This window comes from Bos indicus, chromosome 7 (genome assembly GCF_029378745.1).
Source record: "Bos indicus isolate NIAB-ARS_2022 breed Sahiwal x Tharparkar chromosome 7, NIAB-ARS_B.indTharparkar_mat_pri_1.0, whole genome shotgun sequence".
Lineage (NCBI taxonomy): Eukaryota > Metazoa > Chordata > Mammalia > Artiodactyla > Bovidae > Bos > Bos indicus.
This window is the reverse complement of record NC_091766.1, coordinates 5,478,491-5,497,979: the sequence shown is the minus strand read 5'-3', so window position 1 is coordinate 5,497,979 and position 19,489 is coordinate 5,478,491. Positions and strand designations below refer to the sequence as shown.

The window sequence follows — 19,489 nt, the reverse complement described above, 5'->3', positions numbered from 1 at the left end:
CCCCTCCTGCTCTGACCCCAGCCCTCGCCCAGTACCCCCCCTTCTCTTACTCTTCTGCCCAACTTGAGTCCTCTCTGTCCTTTGAGTTAACCCTAACCATAATCCATTTTTCTCCGTGAAAAAACCTCTACCTCCCATTAAGCCCACCCCTTGTACAGTTTATTCGCTTCCCAGGTGGCGCTAGTGGTAAAGAACCCTCCTGCCAAACGTGGAGAAGGGCATGGCAGCCTACTCCAGTATTCTTGCCTGGAGAATCTTCATGGGCAGAGGAGCCTGGCGGGCTGCAGTTTGTGGGGTCACAGAGAGTCGGACACAACCGAGCACGCACGCGCATCCTTCCATAGTGTACCGTTTAGCTCCTCCCTGAGTCCTGCCCCACCCCTCTAGGACCTCCTGCACTTCTCCCTTCCCAATACCCCCCAACACTTCCCAGCAGCATAGCTCCGCCCCGCCCCGCCACTCGTCAGAGCCCCGCCCCATCCTTAACAGTCCCTCCCCTTGGTCTCCGCTCGGCTCCCGCCAGCGTCCAGCACTCACGCTGCAGACAGTCTGCATTGAGCAGGTCCTGGCACTTCTCGTGGCACTTGACACCGCACTCGGTACAGCGCATGCCCTGCCGCGCGATGCCCCACAGCAGCCCCTCACACTCGTAGCAATAGGTGGGTGTGGTAGCCGTCCACACCTCGAAGTTGTGTGGCGTCGTGCACGAGATGGGGTAGATTAAGGCTTGCAGGGTCTTCTTGTAAACGTGATTTTTCTGCGGGGGAAGCAGGGCATGTGACATAGAGCCCTAACCTGGGGGCACTGGCTTCTTCCCTCTCCCTCTCCGCCTTCCACCTCCTCGGCTTGCTGAGTACGGTAAAGTCCCCGTCCCTCCCCCACCTCCACACTGTAGGAATCCACGGTTTCTGTGTATAGACTATGCTGCTGTGTTGTCGAATTCTGTAAAGTGAGGAGTGCCTGTCTCTGCCACACCCCACTTCCTTTCCTCCAGGAACCCCCAGCCCAGTCCACCCTCCAATCTGGGGAAAAGAGCCCCACGTACCAGCTCTTCGTTGTTCAAAGTGCTGGATGCCAAGGCGGAGGTGATGCCTGCTTTTCTGGACTGGACAAGGGACTGGAAACAGGGAAGTCATCGAGGGAGTCAGAAGGGTCCATTGACACCCAGGGTTATCACCGCAGGCAGAATCCACGGTTTGAGGCCACCAACCACCGATTCAGGTCACAGCCACAAACAGGAAACAGGTCACAGCAGTGAGAGCAAAAATGGCAAAAAAAAAAAAAAAATTGGGGAAGTAACAGAAGCTCCAGGTTAGAAGAGACCCTGGAAGGGGAGCAGTTCCACATCTCTGACTCAGCCATCCCTCACCACAATGGACCAGACTAGGGAACTACACTTGGCCGTGGTCACCAGCCACAGAACAAAACCACCAGCCACAGCATGAACCAAAGTGGGGAGTCACCTCCTTTCTTCCCACCAGTGAACTGTATGTAGTACATGGCAAGGCTCCCTCCCCAGAACCCATGTGCTGGGGGCCAGCTGGAAGATCCCAGTGCGGGGTGGGGGCCTGGGGAGGATATTCAAGGGCCTGGGTCACCGTCACTCACCATGGCCTGAAGTGTCCAGGCAGCACGCAGAATAGAAATCAGATCACATTAGTCTCAGAGAATGCCTGGCCAGCCCCTAGCCCCAGGTCTGCCATGGGCAGTTGTACAGGTTGAGCACTGCCTGAGGCAGGGCTGCTCTGTTGGGGGAGGGGAGGGCACAGGCACTCACCAGGTCGCTCACGAGTGGGATCGGCTTCCTCTTGCGGATGTCCGGCATGCTATCAATGATGATGAGACCACCGCCAGGGCTGCAAGACATCCAGGAACGTCAAGGGCCCAGGGAAGTCCCCCTTCCTTCAACAGACATTATCTTAGCCCTGGGGAGGATACCTGATCTCCCCAGATACTAAGGGTTGAATTATGTCTCCTCAAAAGATACATTGAAGACCTAACCCCCAGTATCTCAGAATGGAACCTTATTTGGAAACAGAGTCATTGCAGGAGTAATTAGTTAAGGCAAGATCATACTGGAGTAGGATTCATTCCTAATTCAATGTAAGTGGTATCTTTATAAGAAGAGAGACACACGAGGAGGAGACGGTGGTGTGATAACAGGGGCAGAGACTGGAGTGACTCGTTTACCACCCAAGGAATACCAGGGACTTCCAACAACTAACTACCAGAAGCTAGAAAAGCAAGGATTCTCCCCTACAGATGTCAGTATGACCCTTGCCAACGCTGGTTTTGGAATTCTGGCCTCCAAGAACCACAAGAGGATAAATGCTGTTGCTTTAAGGGCCCCGTTCGTGGCAGTTTGTTACGGCAGCCCTAAGAAACAAAGACACTGGGCCTCAACTTCCTGGTCTGAGGAATGGGGAGATGCAGTTGCCCACATTTAATGAAAATTCAAATTAAGGCAAATCTAAATAAAAATATATTTAAGAAATCAATGAAAACTTTATGCTCAAAATTGGAAATATATGTGCATATTTAAAGTCTATCCTGGAAGAAGGGACTTCAAAGCCCATGGGAAGGAGGAAACAGGAAATGATATGTGTGCTATTTCCTCTCTGCTGCTTTGGCATAGCTGGTGAATTGGAATGAGGGCTGTGGCAGATGCCTGGCGGCAAGTCCAAATTCACTTTACTGAGAGACTAATCCCGGAGACAATTCAGCTGTGGTTACTCTCCTGAATGTTCCCACTGGCCAATGAGAGTGATGCCTGCGGCCAATGACACCAGGACAAGCCCTGGGGTGCTATTCATGTACCAGCATTCCCTGAAGGATCAGACAGAGGCTTGGAGACGTCTGAACTCTGTCTCTGCTTGGCTGCTTCCCCTGCCTGGCCCTGCCTGTGAGGGAAGCACTCTTGAGAGCGCTTCCTGCATAAATCATGCACACAGGAGCCCCACTTTCAGACCCTGCTTCCAGGGCTCCCCACCTGGGACACTTGCCCACCTGGGAGTCACAGCTTCAAAGTCTGTACAAGGGAAAGTAGTAACCCTCCAGCTGCCATTTAAAATATTAGTGTAATTTACAAACATCTTGCACATCCTCTAACCACACTTAATCTCCCCAGGCATTAAGGGTTGAATTGTGCTGGAATGCACAAATGCTGAAAAAGCACCCTGGAAAATCAGTAACTTAAGAAACTAGACATGAAAAATGTTCCATGTAAGAACAACTAGTGTCATCAAACAGCCAGCAACTGTAGCAAAAATCTGAGAAATGCAGAATTGAAGCAAAAAATTCACTCCAAGGTTGCAGCTGTATCATGCAGGAAGTGGATTTCTTCTTTACCTTACATTTTGTCTAGGGGGAAACGGTCTTGAATTATATGAGTGGCTTGGGCAAGACCTTTCTGGACTCGGTTTTCTCGTCTGTAAAATAGGGGTAGTGGGTCCCCCATGGGTTCATTGTGAGGATTTGATGTGTTACTATCTTTGGCTCATGCTGGACTTGAGTGTCTTATGACAGTGGCTACATTATTTCACTCATGCTCAATCTGTCTCCTGTCTAAATGGAATCTCTCCCTGCTCTGGTTGGGCTGAGGCTATGGTGCAAACCAGCCTCAGGCTCTGGATTCAAAACTTCCTCTTTCTCCCCACCAAGATCCATTACTCACCCGCCTTTGAACCACAGGGACTTGGACATTTCTCCTTCTCCCCGGGCCTGCAGGACAGATAGATAGAGTCGGTGTGGTTGCCCCTTCCCAGGGCAGCACAGGTACCACACCCACAACCGTCTCCCCTTTGCGCTGGGAGTCACAAAGCCTGGGTCCTAGTCCTCACTGTGTATCCTTAGGGAGCTCACTGACTTTTTCTGGGCCTCAGTTTATCCATCTGTAAAATGAGAAGAAAGGAGATACTCTCTGCCACCAACTGCAGTGAACTTTAGTCCCCTTGTCTGTGAAAATGGAGGGTTTTTTGAGCATCATCTCAAGCAACAGCTCATGCTCTATAGTCCTGGAATTCTTAGAAGCTGGCTCAACATTCATAAGAGCCTGTCATTTGATTATGTCACCTGATTATTTGATCTCATGCCCCAGGGCCTTTGTACAAGCTGCACTACCTCTCTGTATGCTTTCCCATCTTCATTCTCAACCAGCCTCCATCTATCATTTAGGTCTCAGCTAGACCCAAAGTCAACACCTCCCGCCATGCAACTAAAGGGTGGCATCATGGGGTCAGGGAGAGGGGGCGACGAGCAGGGCAGGGAGAATGGTCTGGCACTTTCTCCTGAAATACTGTTAAAGTACTTTGAATATCACTTCACTTTAAGTATCATCTCCTTCCGTAAGTTTTCCTAATTGCCAGATTAGCTTTATGCCCCTTCTATGAAACCCAGAGGTCCCACTCATGTTTATTTTTTCTTGTCATATTATTAGTTTCATTACAAGGGTAGCTGCTGCATTTTTTCATTTCATTTGTTGACTTAGGGAAAGTTAGTCAATAGCCTTTTCACAGCATATTCTTTGCTACTCTTTGAATCTAGAGCCATGGGAGTGTATAGTAAAAGAAAATTCTATTGCACAACTGATAAGAAATTTGACTTGAAACTTTTGTAGCTCTGATAATTGATGGTCTGAGACTTTGGGAGTCTGTTTAGGATCTCCTCCTCCTGCCAGCCTCACCCCAGTTTGGGAGGTCGCTCTGGATAACAACACTGCTCTGTCCCCAGCCCAGAGAAGGCTGAATGAATAAAGCAGTGAATGAATGGCCTCATTCCTGCTGCCCATTAGAACAGTTATCCTGACCCTGACATTAATTCTATTTTTCATCTAATTCCTTTTCCAATACTGATCAGACTTCAGACCTTTCCCTAATCCCAACACTGACACCCAGTATGACCCCAAGCACTGACCTCTTCCCCTAACACCAAGTCTAACCCTGAACACTAATGTTTGGCTGCTGCCCTAACCCTGGTGTCCATTCCTATCTCTGGCTTGTATCCCCGTCCGTGAACCTGGCCCCTGAACTTGGCCATAGCCATGCTCTCAGCTTAATTTCAGCTCCAGGTTCTACTTCACCTCTCCTTCTTCCCCACTTAGAAATCCAGGGCTGCCCTGGGGAAGTTGTACTGGGGCTTGGTGGAGGCAGCAGGTTGCACCAGAGAGTAGGTAGGCATGGGTAGGGCCAGGGAGGAGTCAGATTGGGCAGGCGCTGAGCTGGGAATGGTGGGGCTGAAGCCAGGGCAGGCGTGGGTGGGGCTAAGGAAGGGGGAAGTGGGTGGCATGGGCTTGCGTGGGCAGGGCCAGGGAAAGGACCACAGTAGTAGATTGGGGCTTGGAAGGAGTGGGGAAACGGGCATGGCCAGCCTGGTCACAGGTGTAGGTGAGGTGTGGGCGTGGCCAGCCTGGTCGTGGGTGTGGATGAGGCGTGGCATGGCCAGGCTACTGCTGCCACTCACCTCCTGTAGCTGCAGCCGCACTTTGTTGAAGGCTCGCAGCCAATTGGCCTTGGCTCTAGACATGGAGTCCTGACCCTCTTGGCCTTCCTCATCTTCTCGTGGCCTGAAACTGAGGCAAAGGGTTTCATGATGCTCCAGGGCCAGCACTCTCTTGGCCCTCCACTGTCTAAGTGATGCTGGGCCCTCCATGGCCTCCCTGGCACTTCAGAGATACAATCACCCACCCACAACCCTCCGGCCATCCTCAGTTTCCCTCCCCACTTCCCACATGCCCATCACCTCTCTGACACCTTTGGGTCCCCCTATGTCCCCTTGCCACCTTCCTGGACCTTCTGTAACTTTGTAATCCTATCTGCCCAAGATTCTTCTGATGCTTTTGTGACCCCTCCAACCCTGGAAAGCCCTCCAGCCCCTCACAACCCCCAAGACTCCTTCATGACCCTGCTTGACCCACTCTGACCCCACTGAGCCCTTTCTGATCACCGAGACCCTCCTATCCCATCCTAGACCCATGACTCTGTGAGAGCCCTCCTCCCTATTCCCCAGGTCTGCACTGACCCTACCATGACACCACTGACCCTGTAACCTTGTGATACCTTTCAACCCCTTCCCATTACCTCTCCTCAGCCTTGGGGGCCTCAGGCTCCTGCTCAGATGCAGGCACTTCCTCAGGCACGGCTGGCTCAGGGGCCACCTTGGGTACGTCAGGGGCCTCAGTGGGCATGGCTGGGGCCTGCTCCTCTTTCTCGGGGGCGGCAGGTGGAAGGCTGACACGCTTGAAGTCCTTGGGCTCGGCCACGGCCACCTCCTCTCGCATGGCATAGCCTCGGATGTCATCTGGCACCTCCTCCTCCTCCTCCAGCTCTTCCTCGTCTTCAGGTAGCTCCTCCTCCTCCTCCAGGAAGTCCTCCAGGTCCTCATCCAGCTCTTCATCCAGCTCCTCATCCAATTCGTCCTCGTCCTGGTCCCAGCGTGGCGAGTCCTTGTGGTAGCTGACCGAGCTGTGGCAGGAGTGGTAGGAGTCCCGGTCCCGCTCATCTTCTAGCTCAGAGCCCTGCAGGCTCTGCTCATCCGGGTCGAAGTCCTCGCTCAGCTGTGAACTGCCTTGGCTCAGCTCCCCTGAGGAGGCGTAGCGGCTGCTGCCTGTGGGGCTACAGGGTTGGGCCAGGGCTCAGGGGCTGGAGCTCAGAGCTGCTGCCTGTCCCAGCCCTGGTCACACAGGTTCCCTCACCCAGTCATTCTTTGGGTTGGTCATTCCCTTTATTCCCAGCATTGGTGGAGCACCTCTGGGCACCAGGAAAACACAGCCGTGAACCAAAGAGACAAAACACCTGTTCTTAGGTCATTGACTATCTTGGGGGGCAGGCAATAAAGTCAGATTGACGACAAAATCAGTGCCCTACTGCGCGCCTGTCCAGGCACTGTGGAAACTGTAAGGCATTCACCCACATGTTGAGGACCCCGAATGAGTGTCCCTGCCACAGCCCCCTTGGAGACCTAGCCCTCCTGCAACAAACATAGTTGCCCCTGTCTCCTGATGTCTCCCCTACCCCCACCTCAGCCTGGTTCTCCCCCTGCTGAGCCCCCTCCATTCATCAGGACTCCCCCTCAGCTCAAAGACATATGTGCAATGCATCCACTTCCTTGCATCCTGGGCCCCACGTTAGTCCAGGCTCTGCCATCTCCATTAGATGCTGTCTTACTCAATGTCCACTTCTCTCCTGGACATTAACATTTTCCATGAAAGCCACTATGGGTTTATCGGAATCATAAACCCAATCACAGACCTCCTCTGTTCCAAACTCGACCATAAAAGTAAAGTTAGTCGCTCATCATGTCCAACTCTTTGCGATCCCGTGGACTGTACCCCACCAGGCTCCTGGGTCCAAGGGATTCTCCAGGCAAGAATACTGGAGTGGGGTGCCATTTCTTCCTCCTGGGGATCTTCCCGACCCAGGGATCGAACCCAGGCCTCCCACATCGCAGGCAGATTCTCTAAAACCCCATGCCATCTCTGCACCTGTGTGTGGCCCAGGCCCTCCAACTTCCCTACCCTCAGCCGCCTCCATCCTCCCTTCTCTCCCCCTGCTCCAGCCACACTGACCTCCCGACTGTCCCTCCAACACCCTAAACCGCTCCCACCTCTGGACCAGTGGTAAAGAACCTGCCTGCCAATGCAGGAGATGTAAGAGAAGCAGATTTGATCCCTGGATCACGAAGGTCCCTTATAGAAGGAAGTGGCAACCCACTCCAGTATTCTAGCCCGGGAAATACCATGGACAGAGGAGCCTGGCGGATTACAGTCCATGGGGTTGCAAAAAGAGCAGAATGCAACTAAACAGCAACTGGGCCCTAGCACTTGCTGTGCTCCCCCAGGAACCTCCTTCCTTGCCTGCTTTACCTGGAAAATTCCTTTGGTGCCCACTGAAATAGCACTTCTTTGGGTGAGTTGAGTCTCCTTCAACCTCTAGTCAGGTCAAACCTACCCCCATCCACATTATATGCTCCTTATATGCACCCTGGATCACACTCAATGTAACCAGGAAAAAACATCGTGAGGGCAGACACACAGGCCCCTTCTAACCACTCATTCAGACACTTAATAAACAGCGTTCCTTGTCTTAAACACTTCCTCCACTCTCAGTGACTAGGATCCTGTTTCTCAACTAGCCCCTGGGATGCTTTAGGAATCAAACAGGGGTTTCTCCCCACCCCCACCCCCCGCCCCATCCTTATTTGCTCAGCTATGTGTGTGGTTGACTGCTTTTCATTGCCTGTCCTTATAGACAGCAAGGATGGAGGAATCCTCAGGTATTATTGGGCTGGAACAGACTCCCAACTCCCTCTGCTGGTGAATACTCCCAAAGTCCACTCCGGCACATTCTGGGTTCCCAAGTGAGGAGTGTGCCTAGGACTGGGGTCCCCACACAGGTCTGGAAATTCCCTCCTGTGACACCAGGCACCATGTAAATCGCTCCAGGCCACAAGATGGTGGGACTGATGGTGCCCAAGACTCCTCCCACCCCAGCTCTGACATTCGGGAGCCAACACAACTCTGATCCCAGACGCTTCTCCTGGATCCCATTGAGTTAGCCACCAAGAACCTCCCTGTATGATCTGGCCAAGTCTACCTTTAGCTGAGCTGTTTTTTCTGCCTGGAATTCTTCTCCTCAGACTCCTCATTTATCCTTCGAGGGCTAGCTCCCGGGCACCTTCCTCCAGGAAGCCCACCTGGCCCTTTCCCACCACCAGGGTGTCCAGTTGTGTCCCTCCCTTAAGCCAAGCCCTGACCTGCAGGATGGGATGTCTATTCCTCTGGGGACACGCAGTGCCCACACTGGGCAGCAAGACCAAGGTGGCACAGGATGGTGTCTTGAGTCACTGTCAGGCTGTTCTGCCTATGCACCCAGTCTCTGCTGTGTGACCTGTTCATGGGGAGAGTGGAGAGGGCTCCCTCTTTTCCATTCCCACCCCAAATTCCATCCCAGGAATGCTTACAATAAACAGACTCTCCCTGGGACATACAGGTACACCCAGGGCTGGAGAAGGACAAGACAAGCCCATGCACACAGAATGGGAGCCAGTCCGGGACCAGCTCTGTGCACACCCTGCTTTGAGACCCAGGCAACTCGCTCCTACACTTTGAGCCTCAGTTTCCCTATCTGTAAGAAGGGCACTCTTCTGCTTTTTTCCTCTAAGAGAAGACTCTTCCACCTACTAAAAGAGCTCATATTTTCATTATATTTGATATCTTACTCTCCTTTCAGCTGTTTCCCATATGTTGAAACTTTGTTCCAATAATTGCATGAGTCTGAGCCAGTTTGAATATGCAAGTGAATGATGCTTTACAAATGTTAGTGGTGGAAAAAATGGTAGGAGAGGCTGTTAGGGAGACAGGAATGCTTCTGAAGATATTTGGAATAAGGAAGTCACTAATACAAACTGAAAGGGATCTAATTCTTTGTTTTCAGGATGGCTCACACACAAAGGAGTTAAATGAAGGATACTAGAGTAAATCCAGGGTAAGACTAATTCTACTCCCTCTTATATCACTAAGCGGTTTACCTTGAGTATGTCATTTCATTTCCTTGGACCTAAAAAATAAAGAGGTTGGACTAAATGCTCAATCTCATTTTCTCTTTTTTGAAGTCCAGTTGATTTACAAAGTTGTGTTAATTTCTACTGTACAGCAAAGTGATTCAGTTATACATATATATTCTTTTCATATTCTTTTTCATTATGGTTTATCAGAAGATATTGAATATAGTTCTCTGTGCTGTACAGTAGGACCTTGTTATTTATTTATTCTATATATAATAACTTACATCTGCTAAGCCAAACTCCCACCCCATCCCTCCCCCAAACCCCTCCCCTTTGGCAACCATAAGTTTCTTCTCTATGCCTGAAATTTTCTGTTTCACAGACAAGTTCATTAGTGTCTTGTTTTAGATTTCACATGTAAGTGATATCATATATTAAATATTTGTTTTCTCCTTCTGAGTTACTTTACTTCTTATGATAATCCCTAGTTGCATCCAAAAATACTCTGGAAAAAGTTCCTTCTAACACATGTCATCTATAAACTATCTGAACTTTCTATGGTATGTGCAAAACATAGAGAAGTTTAACATAAAACTTGTTTAAATACCTGCAAAAAAAAACACAAAACATTGTACTGGATGGTGCTAAAGAGTGAGTAGGGAGGACTTCCCTGGTGGTGCAGTGGATAAGAACCCACCTGCCAAGGCGGGAGACACAGGTTCGATCCCTGGTCTGGGACGATTCCACATGTAGTGCAGCAACCAGGCCCCTGCGCCACAACTAAGGAGCCCGAGCTCTAGAGCCCACTGGCCGCGACTACAGAACCCGCGCTCTAGAGCCCACGTGCCGCGACTACCGAGCCCGCGCTCTAGAGCCCACAGGCCGCGACTACCGAGCCCGCGCTCTAGAGCCCACGTGCCGCGACTACCGAGCCCGCGCTCTAGAGCCCACGTGCCGCGACTACCGAGCCCGCGCTCTAGAGCCCACGTGCCGCGACTACCGAGCCCGCGCTCTAGAGCCCACTTGCCACGACTACCGAAGCCCTCGCACCTACAGCCTGTGCTCCGTGACAAGAGAGACCAACGCGATGAGAAGCCAGAGCGCAGCTACAAGAGACTAGCCCCTACCCACTGCAAACTAGAGAAAGCCTATGCAAAGCAAGGGAGACCCAGCAAACCCAGAAATAAGAAAATAAACGTTAAGAAAAAAAGACTGAGTAGGGAGCTTATCAAGGTTTTCTCCAACTTATGTTCTACCCAAACGCTCTAGAGTGTTGTCCAATGGAAACGTTTTCTGTCCATACTATCCAACAGAGTAGCCATACGTGCATGGCTGTTGAGCATTTGAAAAGCTTCCAGTATGCTGGAGGGACTGAACTTTTGTTTTACTTATTATTTAAAATTTGAGCTTCCCTGGTGGCTCAGATGGTGAAGAATCAACCCTCAATGTGGGAGACCTGGGTTCAGTCCCTGGCTTGGGAAGATTCCCTGGAGGAGGGCATGGCAACCCACTCCAGTATTCTTGCCTGGAGAATCCCCATGGAGAGAAGTACCTGGTGGGCTACAGTCCATGGGGTCGCAGAGAGTTGGACACAACTGAGCGATAAAGCACAGTGCTCAGCATTTAAAATTTAACTTTAAAAAGCCACTTGGGGCTGCCATGTTGGATGGCACAACCCTGAAAGCTCATTTACTTCGATGGCACAAAGAGAAACCATTTAAGATTTCTTTTCTTACTGCTTTATTCAAAATAAAGTGATTCTGAGGGTTTCTCCAAATCTCAACCAGGATGTAAACACTTGTTTGCATCATTAACGTTTTTGTCAAGAGTTGAGAAGTCTTGCCATTCAGGAGGCTGGATGGCTATGTTTAATACCAGGTTTGCCCCTGAATTTTTGAATTCAGGGTTTGTCCCTGAATTTTTTAATTGAAGGATAATTGTTTTACAGAATTTTGTTTTCTGTCAAACATCAACATGAATCAGCCAGAATGTGGTCAACCCAGGGGTGGTTCTAAGACGCTGCTGGGAGCAGAGAGAATGGACCATCTCCTTGGTGGGTGTCCTTGCTGCTGATGTAGAAAGAACACCACTTCTGTCCAGCTATAGGACCCTGGGAGGCTAACTTTGCGGCATGTGGGTTCCCAGGTGTCTTTTTAGGGCTGATAGGCAGTGTGGCATTGTGTCTGTGGTCATGGACTCAGAAGTCTGCCTGACAGGGTTTAAATTCTGGCTCAGTCACTTACTAGCTGTGTGATCTTAAGAAAGTCACTTAATCTCTCTGCTTCATTTTCCACAGCTGCCCTGAGGCATGTGGGGTCTTAGTTCCCCGACCAGGGATTGAACTTGCATCCCCTGCACTGCAAGGTGAATTCTTAACCACTGGACCACCAGGGAAGTCTCATAAAACAAAACAAATGTAGCACTTAATAAGTGTTCAATTAACCAGCATTATTTTTCTTGCTTATAGACATGGCAGAACCAAGACAGGATGAGGCAGGTGCAGCCGAGTCCTTCGAGTGCAGGTTCAGCTCCTGCTTTTACTTAAACTGTGTATTTTCCTCAGCATGGATTTTTTAGAAAATTCACTGAAGTGTAACTTACATACAACAAAATTCACTCTTACGAAGATGTATTTTGGTGAATTTTTTGTCATGGGCTATTTTGAGACTCATTTTGATTTTTAAAATATTGCATTGACATATTGATCTTGATGACTGAGTTTTTTGGCACCCTCTAAATTTTGTACTTGAGGCAACCTCAAGTGTACCACACTTGCCCCAGCCTAGTCCTGGACCTATCTTATAGGGTTTAACCTCCAACTCTGCTATATCAACTGCTAAGTCACTTCAGTCGTGTCTGACTCTGTGCGACCCCATAGACGGCAGCCCACCAGGCTCTGCCGTCCCTGGGATTCTCCAGGCAAGAACACTGGAGTGGGTTGCCATTTCCTTCTCCAGTGTATGAAAGTGAAAAGTGAAAGTGAAGTCGCTCAGTTGTGTCCGACTCTTCATGACCCCATTGACTCCAGCCTACCAGGCTCCTCTGTCCATGGGATTTTCCAGGCAAGAGTACTGGAGTGGGAAGCCATCGCCTTCTCCGCTGCTATATCAGAGTCTCACACAAATTGGAGGCCCTGGTATATGTGTGAACTGAGCCTAATATCTTATTTATTTACTTATTTATATGTTCTATTTTTAATTTTCTTGGCCACATGCCATGAGACATTTGGGATCTTAGTTCTCTGACCAGGGATAGAACCCACAACCCCTGCATTGGAAGTGCAGAGTCCTAATTGCTGGAGCACCAGGGAAGTCCCTGATCTAATATCTTACAGAGATCTGAGGGGTCATATTAATAGAATTGGGCTTCCCAGGTGGTGATAGTGGTAAAGAACCCGCCTGCCAATGCAGGACTTATAAGAGACGTGTGTTTGAACCCTGGGTCAGGAAGATCCCCTGGAGGAGGGTATGGCAACCCACTCCAGTCTTCTTGTCTGGAGAATCCCATGGACAGAGGAGCCTGGCAGGCTACGGTCCATGAGGTCTCAAAGAGTCAGACACAAACTGAAGCAACTTAGCACGCACATGCATTAATAGAAGTATAGGTTCAACAAGAGAGTAGAGAACACTCAAAATTTTCATCCTGCCCATCTTTTAGTGAAGGAAATGTATTATTTGGGGATCAAACATTTTAGAAGAAGACCGATGACCAGTAATTCACCAAGCCACTGCTTCCACCCAGTAGGTTCACCACAAATACTTGTCCTTATGATGATTTACCAACTGTGTGACTTCAAGCAAGTGACTTAACCCCTCTGGGCCTTGATTTCCCATCTGTGAAATGGAGTCAATAATATTCCCACCCAGAGAATGAAATAAGATGATGAAGGAAAAAAGTTGGACCAGAGCTGGGCACCCAGTTAGCTCCGAATACTATTATTTGTGTTATTTACCTAACAGTCACTACACAGCACTTTCAGAAGCCACCCAAAGTACTTTACAAATATCCAACCTGTTTAATATCATGTTTGCTGCTGTTAAGAAACCAGGACTGGGGAGATCAAGTCAGTGAAGAGGGGAGCTGCAGGCACACGTTTCAGTCTCCTGGGCTCAAGGGCCAACACGCCATGCTCATGTAAGCCAGGGGACCAATCTATGAGGTAGGTCTGGGGACAGCCTACTTTGAAAAGAGTAGTGATGGTGGCTGGGCTGAGAAGGGGTAACTCCTAAGTCACCACACCCTGGTCACAGTGGTAAAGAGCCTGCCTGCCAATGCAGGATTTGTAAGAGACGCGTGTTTGATCCCTAGGTCAGGAAGATCCCCTGGAGGAGGGCATGGCAACCCACTCCAGTCTTCTTGCCTGGAGAATGCATGGACAGAGGAGCTTGGCAGGCTATGGTCCATAAGGTCTCAAAGAGTCGCACACATGCCCATGCCTGACTAGCAGTGCCCATGCCTGCTGGTCAGGAACACAGAGTCAGGGGCCACCAGGAAGGCTGAGCAGGACCACGAGCCACCCACTTGCTGGGTGTCTTTCTAGCACAACTGTGTTTCAAACCACCCTCATCCCCTCCCCATCCCTGGTAATGCCCATCTCTTCATCCACCTGCTCGCCTAAGCAGTTAGAGAGTACACAGGGACCAGAGGCTTTGAATTGGAGTGCCAAGGAGCCCCATTTTGCAGGGGAAACTCTTAGGGGCTTTGTGACTTCCTTCTCCTCCTTCAACCAAAGCAAACCCCTTTTTTATCAGGCTTGCGGGGTTTTCTTGGTAAGATTTTGGGTAAAGAAAATTTCTCGTGCCTACAAGAAAGCATGGATGCTGCTTCCTTAGACCCACTTGCCTCCAGCTCCCTCCAGCCTCCTATTCCTCTCTCCACTCCAGGAGATAGAGTTGGACACACACAGACACAGACACACACACACAGACACACACACACACACACATACACACACACACACACCCTCCATCCCACAGTGACTACCTGAGGGCCCGCGGCTCGGAGAACTCCTCATAGCTGTGCATGGAGTCGCTGTAGGATTCCCGGGAACCCAGGGGTGGTGGGCGGACAGAATACTGGTGGACTGAGGCATTGGGCTGGGACGTAGTGTAATAGGGTGGCGGGATGCTGTTGCTTGTTTCACTGCGGTAGTCACTGTCACGGTCATCCACTGCGCTGTCAGGGTCATCATCTGAAAGAGAGAGGAGGTGAGGGGAGAGAGTGAGGAAGGGAGGCAGAGAGAGAGAGAGTGAGCACGCAGTGGAGGCCAACACAGCCTTGCAGACTTAGGAGGGTCTTCATTGACTGCTAACCCAAGAAGAGGAATCTACCAAAATGAATAAAGGATCTTGGGTCATATTACTAGAGGTATAGGTTTTAGAATAAAGGAGGTGAAAACCCTGCTTTTCTGTATGTGGGTCAAATGGGACCTAGAGTCTGGGGACAAGGGTAGGTCCTACAATGTGAAGAGGACAGGAACAAATTGGAAGGTGTCTTTCAGGTCAGATGTGAGAATGGACCAGTCCAGGCTCTCTGAAAACAATATGGGTTTTTCATCAGGTAATGCGTTTCCCATAATGAGAGTCACCCAGACACTTAGGGGGAAGTTGGAGGGAGATCAGGAAGACAAGGTAGAGTATAAATGCCCTTTAACCTTCAGAGATTTCTTGATGTCCTTCAGACCCAGACTTGAACTCATATGTATAGGGAGGAGCTCTGACAAGGTATTGTCTCCCTCAGAAAGATTAGATTATTGGGTTGGCAGCACCATCACAAGCCCAGAATCTATCGCTCAGATAGAACAAGGTAGGGCTGCCAAACTCCAAGTGTTTAGTAAGAATTAAAGAGTACTTCAGTTCAGTTTGCTTTCCTTAGTAAACACAAAACAGATTTTCTTTCTCAGTAAAAAAGAAACCGTCTCAAAGGATGTTAAATTGTGGTGCGAACAGGAGAGACTCAATTTATTTGGAAAGCAATAGTTGAGCTGAAAAGAAGTGAGCTGCCTGCCCCAAATTAACTTCCTGATTGGGTCCCCCATGGTACACTAGGCTGTGGTACCAACTTACTGGTGATTTTAAACACCAAGAGGGTGGGTTATACTTTTTATTTAAAGATTTTTTTTTTTAACGTGGACCATTTTTCAAGTCTTTATTGAATTTGATACAATATTGCTTTTTTTTTTTTTTGATCTGTAATCTTAGCTCCCCAACTGAACCTGTACTCCCTGCATTGGAAGTGCAGAGTCTTAACCACTGGGCCACCAGGGAAGTCCCTGGCTTATACTTATTTTTATGTCTTTAAACATTTTTTCTCATCTCCTAGATTTTTTTTTTGCTTTATTATTTTAACTTTCTAATTCCTTCTCCCTCTAATAGAGTCTATTTCTTTATATTAAAAAAAGGTCAAATTTTTTTAATATGGTAAACAATTAAAATATTAGTTTCATCCTTTGCTTAGAACTAGCTATCTGATTAAGTCCCTATTTTGCCTCCAGAAAAACCTTAAAGTCCTTTTTAGCAGCAGTGCTGGCTTTAGCAGCATAGCTCTGGCTTTGCTTAGCATAGCTCTGGCTTCCCGATCTCTCATTTGATGTGGGCTGCTGTGACCGGCGAGCTTTTCATCCTGTCCCTGCCGTGCGACCACCGCCACCTGCTGTGGGGCGTCAGAGGCAGACACAGCTGTGAATTTCCACAGCTTAGATGTATGAGCGTCAGGGTGAAACTGATGGGCCTTCAGGCCTGCAGTGGGGCATCTGAGGCTGGGGACAATGTGGCAGGGCTACCAAACTGCCCCTCTCACCACCTTGTTTTCTACACAGTTATTTGGGTTTGGAGTCTACCAAACTGCCCTTGACCAGGCTTAAATATTTCCAGTCAAATCGCATGAGACTCTGTGCATGTTCACCACACTGATTTTTTTTCGGACAGATTATCAGTTTTTAAGGGGAAGATTGCTCTCTGTTGGATTCTTTCTGCTTTTGCCCAGACTCTGCTCTTTACCAAATTGTTTCTGACCAAATTGCCTGCTTCTGGATAAGACATTTTCAGCCACTTTTGTTTTGACAAAATGATCTGCTTTGGGCCCCATCGTCTTTGCTCTTCTTGACCCAATTATTGTTACAGGTTTTTGCTAAATTGGTTTTAATCCAGAATGTCTTTTCTTTCTTTTTTTTAACTGTATTGCTTGTTTGTGTGAAACTGCTTGTGACCAAGCCTTCTTGTCTGCCAAATGTCTATTTTGGCTAAACTGGCTTCTGATCAACTTGCTTTGATAAATTCTTTTGGGTCAAAATACAGCTGACCCTTGAACAATACAACGGCTAGGGACGCCAACCCTCTGGGCAGTCGAAAATTCACGTGTGATTTTATAATTGGCCCTCCATAGTCACACTTCTGCATCCGTGGATTCAACCTACTGGGATTGTGTAGCACTGAAGTAGTATTTACTGAAAAAAATCCACATATAAGTAGACCTGTGCAGCTCAAAGCCATGTTGTCCAAGGGTCAGCTGTATCTGTAAACAGTTTTCCTGATTCCAGGGTCAGGAAGATCCCCTGGAGAAGGGAATGGCAGCCTACTCCAGTATTCTTGCCTGGAGAATTCCATGGACAGAGGAGCCTGGCAGGTTATGGTCCATGGGGTCACAAAGAGTCAGACACAACTGAGTAACTTACACTTTCCTGATCCTGAAGGGAGGGTGGGGTGGAACTTGCCCATCGGGATGTGGGGATGGGGTGGAGGAGCCTCCAGTTGATGGAGTAGAAATCAGGAGGTAGATACATGGTCAGACTAGAGGGCTAGATTTCTGGGGGAAAGGCATGGGGAAAAGGGAGCTATTCCTTAGAGAGAACACAGTCCTCTAATCTGGGGAGAGGTGGCTTGTTTCCTTTCCCTGGGGGCAACTTGGAGGAAGCTGTGTGTGTTGGGGGTGGGGGGGCTTTGGGAGCTGAGTTCTTCAGAGTGCTATCTACCTGGGGGGTTCTCTGCCCAGCTGCTCTGTCTGAGACCCTCTCCCCTCCCCACCCACCAGCTTCTGAGTGACACTGGGGCTGGAGGAGGGCTCCGGGTGGAGGAGGAAGATGGGGAGACAAAAAGAGGAAGGAATCACAGGAGAGGAAATGAGGTTATACATGGGGAGCAAGGTGGTAGGGAGATCACAGTGCCCAGCTGGAGACAGGCAGGTCTCCTGTCTAAATGCCCACTCCTCCCAGCTGAATCCCCCCACCCGAATGATGGGACCCACTCCCCATGAGACAGATCATGACCCTCAAGCAGATGTTAGTGATGGGGGGGCAGAGGGCACAAGAGTGGTCTTGCCGGTCCTCTGGCCTCAATGCATCAGCCACAGGCTCCCCGCTTCCCTGATCGAAGGGGCAGGGGCCTCATGGTCTCCAAGGGGCCTACCTCCCCGTGGCCTCCCAGAACATCAAGCTGAGTACTTACTCTGCTGCTCACCCCAGCCAAAATAATTCCAGTTGCCTACAAAGAGAAGGGCAGAAATAATAAAAGGGAGCAGACAGAGGGGGAGGCATGGGGAGGGGGGCTCCCCCATCCTCCTCATTCTCCCCATCTCCTCCTCCCACCCAGGACCCCATGCCCTTTTGCCCTGAGGATCTTTCCCGAGTATCACTGTAACCACTGACTTTTGTTATAGCTTCACTCACCATCTTGGGAAGAAGGGAGCATATCCTCATTGTCTGACAAGACCACAAGCTCAGCCAGGAAGTGATAAAGAAGCCATTTGGACCCAGGGTTTTCCATCTCTGAAGTCTGGGGTCAGCACGCCTCATTCCTCTCCCCCCACCTCCCCATCCTCCAGATAATGAAGGAAACACTGCACTGGAGATCTTCAGCTTTGAAACATCCCTGTTGTGTGAGTTTTTATTTTAACGATTCTTATTTTATAAGTGAAGAAACAACGCTCAGAAAGGCAGAGTGAACAGCCTAAAGTCACAGAGCCCGAGCGTCAGAACCAGGGAGAGAACTACACCTTCACTCCCTCAGCTCATCTTCTGGCATCTCAGAAACACAGCTTGGACCAGAATTCTGACTCCTCTGACACTCGGCTGCCTCCTTTGTGAAATAAGTGTGATAAAACAGTCCCAGGAGACCTTGGCAGTAAATGCTGGGTGGTAGGTCTCCATTCTTAAACCGAACCCACCTCTGGCTTCAGGTCACCGGCCCAGGTACTCTTTGTCATCTGCTCCTGCCCCCACCTTGCCTGGCCCTGCTCCCACCACAATCCTTCAATGACCCCATTCACCAGAGAGGGGGCTTATAATTTCTTCAGAACAGTGGTGATCCCTTCCCAGGTGTGGAAATCAAGGGACCTTCTCCATCTCACACCCCAAGCGAGTGTAGGAATGGGGTCCTTCAATTGCAGTTGCTCAGCTCCTCCCTCCACCAATCTCCATCATCACATATCCTGGGCATAATGGGGGGGGGGGGCAGGGGGAAGACGGATACAGGAGAGACCATGAGAGGGGAGGAGAGGAGGATGGGGAAGCAGATGGAAGAGGAGAAAGAGGTTGAAGGGTGGGGTGGAGGCAAAGTGTCATGGCTTTGGGTTTTGCCCAGAGACTATAATTTTCACTTCCCCATCTCAGAGGACTTGGAGGGCGCTTTAAGGAGAAAGACATCTCCTAGATCTTTGAAGACCTGGTCTGGGGGCATCCGAGTGTCTACAGGGCCAACCAAGGAGGATAAACACTCTTGAAAAGTCCAGCCTTTGGTGAAGGAGCAGTGTGTAGAGGAATACAGTGACCATCATCATCATTAAGAGATACAGCAGAGTGGAAAGAGAAGACAACTCGGAGTCCCTGGAACCTGGGTTCAAACCCGGGCTCTGCCTCCTGCCACGTGTGTGACCTTGGCAAGTCACCCCTCCTCTTGGACCTCCACTTCTTTATCTAAGAAAATAGGAGCCTGTTATACATGTGTCGGCAGGATTGTCTGTCTGCATCGTCTGACTGTGGGCTGCTTGGGGGTCTGTG

At 49.7% G+C, this 19,489-nt stretch overlaps 1 protein-coding gene across 5 annotated transcripts in view; it reads right to left on the bottom strand.

The window, feature by feature from the left end:
- The window catches only part of UNC13A (unc-13 homolog A), a 69,483-nt gene that overhangs the window by 33,777 nt on the left and 16,217 nt on the right, over positions 1–19,489 (bottom strand). For 4 of the 5 annotated variants that reach the window (XM_070792560.1, XM_070792556.1, XM_070792559.1 and 1 more), the window contains exons 8-15: positions 17,940–17,975; positions 14,482–14,689; positions 6,075–6,608; positions 5,458–5,566; positions 3,674–3,720; positions 1,778–1,856; positions 1,046–1,117; positions 538–757 (exon numbers count right to left, since the gene is read on the bottom strand). In XM_070792560.1, the coding sequence (XP_070648661.1) occupies positions 538–757; positions 1,046–1,117; positions 1,778–1,856; positions 3,674–3,720; positions 5,458–5,566; positions 6,075–6,608; positions 14,482–14,689; positions 17,940–17,975 (1,305 nt within the window). The remainder of the gene's footprint in view (positions 1–537; positions 758–1,045; positions 1,118–1,777; positions 1,857–3,673; positions 3,721–5,457; positions 5,567–6,074; positions 6,609–14,481; positions 14,690–17,939; positions 17,976–19,489) is intronic. The other variant, XM_070792558.1, reaches the window with a different exon arrangement.